Genomic DNA, 9,103 nt, shown 5'->3' on the forward strand with positions numbered 1-9,103 from the left:
TTGAGGTGAGCATGTCAGGTTATATGATGTTTGACCACATTTGTTGTCCTCTGACAGGATGTGGCAGCCAGACGGTGCACCAGCCAGCAGAGAATGTGTACGCCATGAAAGGCGACTCAGTTAAGCTGGACTGCAGCTATGAAAATTCTGGAAGCAACGACTACATCTACTGGTACAAACAGGACGGACAGGCGGCACCAAAGTTCATCCTGAGCCTCTCCATGAGGAGTCAGGGCAAGACTGAGAGCAGCTTTGAAAAGAGGTTCAGCTGCAGCATCAATGACACCGCCAAGCGAGCTCCTCTGAAGATCCAAGACGTGCAGCTGAGCGACTCTGCTGTCTTCTACTGCACCATCCAGCCCACAATGACTGACATCTCTGCTGCACTCGCACAAAAACCTCTGTAGGCTCCTCGTCCCACTGTGGCTGTTTGAGAGCTGGTTCTGAGGAGGTTTTCACAACTTTTGTCGTTATCAGGACATCACAGGCGTGGCAAACTGGAGATGTTTTTATTTACATACCTTAATTGTTTCCATTTCATGTTTGTAGCACGGCAGTAAAGGGCTGATCAAACACAACAGAAGTCATCATAATAGACTGCGGAAACTAGTTCTCCATCAGCTAAACAGACTCAATCAGTCCACGAAGACGTTTTAGTGAATTTATTGAGGAATTTGTGAAACTGAAATTGCCCCTGAAAAAGAAACGCTCTGGGTGCTAATGATCTGTACATTAGAGTAAATCACCTTCGCAGGTCTGTCTCTGCTATACCTATCATCAGACCGGGTACATCTTTCTTTAACCTATTATCTACATCTTTCTGTGGCCATTTGTTTGGTTTTAAATGACATCACGTCCTGCTAACGTACCGCTCATCAAATATGCGTGATGGTCAAGCCAGCGTCTGTTCTCAATGGGTCATAGGCGGCATTCAGCCTTTCTCGAAGAAAAATGCCCTATTCTTGCGTTGTTTTCGGCTGTACGAACTATTTCAACCGCAAAAAGGATAAAAGTTTTTTCAGAATTTCTCGAGAGGTAATATAGACAAACAGAAAAGTGCAAGATTTTACAAAATGACGACGAAAAAAGTAGCACACACTCCAGTCCAAAGGAGCAGAGTCGAAGAATGCAGGAGTTTGCAGTGACCATTTCATTAAAGGTTTGTTTAATACACTTTTAACGTTTGTGTTTCCCATTTAAGAATTATCTTGATATTACTTGTATTTTTTTAAAGACATTTTGCTACGACTGTTTCAAAAAGCACCAACTCGGCAAGTCTAACATCGACATTGGGATCCTCCTGGTTTAACATGAAGGTGCTGTGCCCTCATCCTCACTGCATCTCAGCCCAGCCCCACTGAGAATCATCATTTCCGGAGAAGTTGTGATGGACAACATTCAAGACCTGCCAAAAGCTGTGTGCATTCTCTTGTACCCAACGTCCATGAAGTAAAAATTTCCAGTTCATCCAACAGGTACTTTTCGAGCTTGGCCATGGTGAACTGAAACCAAAATGACCATTTTCTGGACTATGAAGCGCACCAGGATATAAGCCACCTCCACATTTTTCCATATATTGGCCCGCACTGGACTGTGAGCCGCAGATATATACAAACCCCGTTTCCATATGAGTTGGGAAATTGTGTTAGATGTAAATATAAACGGAATACAATGATTTGCAAATCATTTTCAACCCATATTCAATTGAATGCACTACAAAGACAAGATATTTGATGTTCAAACTCATAAACTTTATTTTTTTTTGCAAATGATAATTAACTTAGAATTTCATGGCTGCAACACGTGCCAAAGTAGTTGGGAAAGGGCATGTTCACCACTGTGTTACATCACCTTTTTTTTTAACAACACTCAATAAACGATTGGGAACTGAGGAAACTAATTGGTGAAGCTTTCAACGTGGAATTCTTTCCCATTCTTGTTTTATGTAGAGCTTCAGTCGTTCAACAGTCCAGGGTCTCCGCTGTCGTATTTCACGCTTCATAATGCGCCACACATTTTCGATGGGAGAAAGGTCTGGATTGCAGGCAAGCCAGGAAAGTACCCGCACTCTTTTTTTACGAAGCCACGCTGTTGTAACACGTGCTGAATGTGGCTTGGCATTGTCTTGCTGAAATAAGCAGGGGCGTCCATGAAAAAGACGGCGCTTAAATGGCAGCATATGTTGTTCCAAAACCTGTATGTACCTTTCAGCATTAATGGTGCCTTCACAGATGTGTAAGTTACCCATGCCTTGGACGCTAATGCACCCCCATACCATCACAGATGCTGGCTTTTGAACTTTGCGTCGATAACAGTCTGGATGGTTCGCTTCCCATTTGGTCCGGATGACACGATGTCGAATATTTCCAAAAACTATTTGAAATGTGGACTCGTCAGACCACAGAACACATTTCCACTTTGCATGAGTCCATCTTAGATGATCTCGGGCCCAGAGAAGCCGGCGGCGTTTCTGGATGTTGTTGATAAATGACTTTCGCTTTGCATAGTAGAGCTTTAACTTGCACTTACAGATGTAGCGACAAACTGTATTTAGTGACAGTGGTTTTCTGAAGTGTTCCTGAGCCCAAGTGGTGATATCCTTTAGAGATTGATGTCGGTTTTTGATACAGTGCCGTCTGAGGGATCGACGGTCACGGTCATTCAATGTTGGTTTCGGGCCATGCCGCTTACGTGGAGTTGAAAATGATTTGCAAATCATTGTATTCCGTTTATATTTACATCCAACACAATTTCCCAACTCATATGGAAACGGGGTTTGTACATTATGAATTGACTTATTTACAAAAAAATATTTTGTAAATGTTTATTTACATACCTTAATTGTTTCCAAGCAGTAAACGGCTGATCAAACACAACAGAAGTCATCGTCAAGGACCCACTAGCTGCGGAAGCTATCTCTCCATCAGCTAAAAAGACTCAATCAGTCCACGGTGATGTTTTAGTGAATTTAGTGAGGAATTTGTGGAACTGAAACAATGCAAATAGGATGCCACTGTAAGTTAATAACACTAACACAAACACCGGTAAATGTGTAGGCATACTAGCTAATGCTAACAACGCTAGATTCATTACATTACGTATGAATAAGCATTAAAACACTTCTACAGACATCACACGTGGGACGGTCATACTTGCCAACCCTCCCGGATTTCCCGGGAAACTCCCGAAATTCAGCGCCTCTCCCGAAAACCTCCCGGGACAAATTTTCTCCCGAAAATCTCCCGAAATTCCGGTGGAGCTGGAGGCCACGCCCCTTCCAGCTCCATGCGGACTTGAGTTATGACAACTTGTATTCACGTCTGCTTTCCCACAATATAAACAGCGTGCCTGCCCAATCACGTTATAACTGTAGAATGATCGAGGGCGAGTTCTTGGTTTCTTATGTGGGTTTATTGTTAGGCAGTTTCATTAACGTCCTCCCAGCGCGGTAACAACACACAACAACAGCAGTCACGTTTTCGTCTACCGTAAAGCAGTTCGTCTGCCGTAAGCAGCAATGTTGTGACACTGTTAAACAGGGCAATACTGCCATCTACTGTACATGCATATGTGACAATAACATCTACGGCTTTTAGAGAGTGCAGTGCACAACTGCCTACACAACAAGGAGACGAAGCAGAAGAACAAGGAAGATACAGCCATGGCGACGCCGAGGACGAGTAAGATGAAGAAATACGCTTGTAAGTTCCAAGCCGCAGCTGCGATTGGACCTGGATAGCCTCCTGGAAGAAGTAGTGGACTACCTAGTGCTTGGCAGTGAAGAAAAGATTGACCGGTTTTGGGCCATGCAAGGGAGAGATGGAAGATTCCAGACTCCAGTGCATTTGATGAAAGCACTTTTGTGCGTGCCACACAGCAATGCATCATCAGAGAGGGTGTTCAGCATGGTTAGAAAAATAGTGACAGAGAATAGAACACGGATGGACAATTCAACCCTTAACTCAACAATGAGTAGATGAGTGTTATGTGTGTGTATATGTGTAAATAAATGAACACTGAAGTTCAAGTATTTATTTTATATATATATATATATATATATATATATACATATATATATATATATATATATATATATATATATATATATATATATATATATATATATAGCTAGAATTCAAGCGGTAGAAAATGGATGGATGGATAGCTATAATTCACTGAAAGCCAAGTATTTCTTATGTGTGTGTGTGTGTGTATATATATATATATATATATATATATATATATATGTCTTAATAAGGTTATCCAAAAAATAGTGCTCGATACCGTGGTAGAGCGCAATATATGTATGTGTGTGAAAAAAATCACAAGACTACTTCATCTCTACAGGCCTGTTTCATGAGGGGTTCCCTCAATCATCAGGAGATTTTTTTCACACACATACATATATATATATATATATATATATATATATATATATATATATATATATATATATATATATATATATATATATAAAATACTTGACTTGGTGAATTCTAGCTGTAAATATACTCCTCCCCTCTTAACCACGCCCCCAACCGTGCCCTCCGCCCCATACCCGACCACGCCCCCCAAACCCCCAACCCCCACCCCCCACCTCCCGAAATCGGAGGTCTCAAGGTTGGCAAGTATGGGGACGGTTCAATAAGTAAGAATTGTTTCAGTTAAACTGTCAAACTTACAAATGTTGGAGTGATAAATGAAAAATCTTTTCGAGCAAAAATTCTATGGATGCTTTTTCCCGGTTTACAGAATCAAAACAGGAAGTACAATTTCAACCCTCAACACCTGCTGTGAGCAAACTTGTCCAAAAGATGGAGCCATAGGACCAGTGACGTGCGGTGAGGTTGATGGCTGGTGAGGCACTGACTTCATCACGGTCAGATTTACAAACATATGAACCCTAAAAAGTATCTTATTCACCATTTGATTGGCAGCAGTTAACGGGTTATGTTTAAAAGCTCATACCAGCATTCTTCCCTGCTTGGCACTCAGCATCAAGGGTTGGAATTGGGGGTTAAATCACGAAAAATGATTCCCGGGCGCGGCGCCGCTGCTGCCCACTGCTCCCCTCACCTCCCAGGGGGTGAACAAGGGGATGGGTCGAATACAGACGACACATTTCATTACACCTAGTGTGTGTGTGACAATCATTGGTACTTTAACTTAACTTTAACTTTACACATACAAACTGTAGCACACAAAAAAGCACATTTAATAAAAAAAACGTTATTATGGTCTTACCTTTACTTAGAAATTAAGTCCATGCGCCGAAACTAAAGCCCTCACTTAAACTTTCCATGTGCAAGATTGAATCTATTTAAAAAAGTGTAACCGAGGGTTTATAAATGTCGCCTTTACTGTATGAAACTACAAAATAACAAACACGGAGGCTCCAGTTTACACGAGGACCACTTTATTTACCTTCTTTCAAAAACTTCCGCTCCACTCCGTGTCATCACTTCCGCTCTTAGCGCCTTCAAAATAAGAGCTCAAGGCATATACTGTTAAACAGCGCATAACAGGAACTTAACATCACAAAGAGGAAAGCCCATGAAAATAGGTTACAAAAGTTATTTAATAGGAAGCCAAAAAGTGCAAAAACAATAATGTTCGTGTTGGAGGAGTTGTGAATTAGATACACCTGCAGTCTGCAGGTGTACCTAATGTTGTGGCCCTGCAGTCATTCACAACTCCTCCAACATGAACATCATTGTTTTTGCACTTTTTGGCTTCTTATGACATAACTTTTTTAAATAGATTCAATCTTGCACGTGGAAAGTTTAAGTGTGGGCTTTAGTTGATATAACAATTCTACGGCGGGGGTGCAGGAGGCGGGATTACTGGAGCCTCAGCCAGTGCGTCTTTTGCAGCCGTTTTATGATCGCTCAGCACAAGAAATACGTTACACACATACAGTTGTTGACAAAATACACTGTACATTATATACCTCAGCTAACTAAACTATGGAAATGTATAATATAGTTCATATAGCAATACAGTCTCACTGCACAGCAGGCCAGCAGATAGCCCAGTCCGGAATCCATGTTGAGGCACTGAGTGACGTGCCTCAACTGGCTGCTGTTCACCGCACCGTCTCTTCTCAGTATTTGAACGGCAAATGTGAAAATTCAGCGATTTTGAATAAAAAATAATCTAAAACTGGTGAAGTTAAATGGAAAATAACTTTATAGTATAATCACTGGATACATATAACATTTTAATTAATTATTTTTCTTTTTACATTTTTTTTTCGTTCCATGATGGCAGGTGAGGCCCCGCCTCACCTGCCTCTAGTGACTGCACGTCACTGCATAGGACAATTATAATTTCAGCCTTCTACTTTCCAGGTGAGAGGTAGGATTTATGATCTACAATAAACTTACAGGGAGAAGGGAAGCAAGGAAACAGCAGACCACTCAATGATGTAAACATAGGGACACAAGGAAGTGATCACAGCGCCACTATAAATATTTTGTGTGCGTTAGCGCTCATAATAACAATATCACTAATACTTGGTTAATATTCAAGTCCTGAAATGTAACTTGAGTATTGTTGATGCTTTTCGATTTGTTATTTATCCAATTTTATGGTCGGAATAATGGAGTTCCTATTGGCTTCGCTGTAAGCTGACTTTTATTTACGTTTATTTACTATTTGGACTGTATTAAAAAAATCCATCCGTCGTCATGTCTTTCATAATGATTGTGAACGATAGGCAAAATTCCCCAAAAAGGGCACTTCCCCTTTAAGACATAATTGCACATAGTATCTAACAATGTTGATTAATGGTCAAGTACATGTCTTTGTGTTGTAGTGTAACCGTTACTCACACTCACATTACTCTTTTTTTAAATAGGGCTCGTGCTGCTGTTTCACTCTTTTGTGGTGGTGACATTTTGCTACCTGGAAGAGGATGACAAAACATTTTAGCTAGTGTTGACGTAACTTTATCCTTTTAATGTTTTTCCACAAGAAACGAGTGGAGTCTGCAAAATGTTATTGCACATTTGTATGATGACTGAGACGATCCGTCACTTCATTTCTGTTTGTGCGGCCTTAATTGTTTGTGTTTATTTCCAATCAGTGCTCTTATTTTGGTTTAATTTACTGCTTGTCTCCCTGAGCGCTGATTTCCCCTCACCTGCTGCTGATTGGCAGCCTGGCCACACCTGGTGCTAATCAGCAGGCTTCTCTTTATGCCTGTCTCGCCTACTCCGCAGTGCCCAAGGACTGACTATATGTTAAGTACCGTTTACATGCATGACTGCTCTTTCTATGTTAAAGTATATTAAAATCATTTTACCTGATCATCACTATCCTGGTTCCTGCATCTTGGGGTCACTACAACCGCAGCCGCAACAATGACAATAAAGATTATTCTGATTATGAACACTGTTCCACAAAGTTAGCAATTAAATTATGTATGAGTGACCATGCCAGGATTAAGATGACTAAAATCAAAGGACATGGTTCCTAAATATGAATATAAACAAACGGCAAGACATTATAAACATGCAATATTCATGGCAATGTTCCCAACAGATCGTTCCAGACCGTCTGCTTAGTGTCGCTCTCACAGCCTGCTCTCTTTCATTTCTCTTCCCCTGCTGTGAGGTAAGGGGCCTGTCAGTCACATGATGATGTGTTGCGCTTTCAAAACAAAACCATGTATACCTCCGTGGTATATTTTTACAAGTGCGTCTTTCTCCAATAATGAAATATTGAAGGGACACGTCCACCCCGGTACTACACCTATGTATGTGATGTTTTTGTAAAGCGCCTCCCTCTTTGGGATTAGCCCCGCCTCCTCAGCCACCAAGTCAGTGTGCACGGAGTCCAGGAGTGCAAACATGAAGCGTGCATTGGTGTCTGTGCTGATGGCTGCCTGGAGCCTTGGTAAGGTCATTTGAGGTGAGCATGTCAGGTTATATGAGGTTTGACCACATTTGTTGTCCTCTGACAGGATGTGGCAGCCAGACGGTGCACCAGCCAGCAGAGAATGTGTACGCCATGAAAGACGACTCAGTGACGCTGGACTGCAGCTATGAAAACTCTGTAGGCAACAACTACATCTTCTGGTACAAACAGGACGGGCAGGCGGCACCAAAGTTCATCCTGAGCCTCTTAATATTGGATGAGGGCAAGACTGAGAGCAGCTTTGAAAAGAGGTTCAGCTGCAGCATCAATGACACCGCCAAGCGAGCTCCTCTGAAGATCCAAGACGTGCAGCTGAGCGACTCTGCTGTCTTCTACTGCGCCATCCAGCCCACAATGACTGACATCTCTGCTGCACCTGCACAAAAACCTCTGTAGGCTCCTCATCCCACTATGGCTGTTTGAGAGCTGGTTCTGAAGACGTTTTCACAGCTTTTGTCCTAGTCAGGACATCATGAGGGTGGCGAACTGGAGATGTTTTTTATTTCCATCCATCCATCCATTTTCAACCGCTTGTCCCTTTTGGGGTCGCGGGCGGTGCTGGAGCCAATCTCAGCTGCATTTGGGCGGAAGGCAGGGTACACCCTGGATAAGTCGCCACCTCATCACATACCTTAATTGTTTCCAAACCGTGTTTGTAACACGGCAGTAAAGTGCTGATCAAACACAACAGAAGTCATCATGATAGACCCACTGGCTGCGGACGATATCTCCATCAGCTAAACAGACTCAATCAGTCCATGAGGATGTTTTAGTGAATTTATTGAGGAATTGTGAAACTAAAACTGTCAGGTTCAAATACAGGACATCTGTTACACAAGACAAAAGGCAAGGAATCAAACAGAGACAGAATTCAATTTGGACTCAATTGAGGAGAGACGGCTTCAACCTGTAACCTCTTACAGTGTCTTAGCACGCTCTGACCAAGAAGGTTCTCGTCTCCTCTTTTAATTCAGATCTTCCATGTTCACGCACCAACATATGTCACAATAGGAATGGGGAGGTATGTAAAACAGTCATTGTTTTTGGTCGCTTTGAAGTCCAAGAAGAGGACTTCTCGGGCTTGGCTCTTCCTGGATCCAGCTGGGGCAGGTGTTGGAGGACAATGGACAACCCCTCCCGTCTCCTGTCCACAGTGACTTCAAGAAGGCAGCGTGTCGTAAAT

At 42.2% G+C, this 9,103-nt stretch overlaps 1 gene segment (V, D, J or C); it reads left to right on the forward strand.

Moving 5' to 3' along the window:
- Positions 1-7,853: 7,853 nt before the first annotated feature.
- On the forward strand, positions 7,854-8,316 carry LOC133620179 (T cell receptor alpha variable 38-1-like). The segment is given in 2 exon segments: positions 7,854-7,899; positions 7,967-8,316. Coding segments are annotated over 2 exon segments (396 nt in total).
- Positions 8,317-9,103: the final 787 nt, after the last annotated feature.

The sequence above is a fragment of the Nerophis lumbriciformis genome, linkage group LG02 (genome assembly GCF_033978685.3).
Source record: "Nerophis lumbriciformis linkage group LG02, RoL_Nlum_v2.1, whole genome shotgun sequence".
In the NCBI taxonomy this organism is placed as follows: Eukaryota; Metazoa; Chordata; class Actinopteri; order Syngnathiformes; family Syngnathidae; genus Nerophis; species Nerophis lumbriciformis.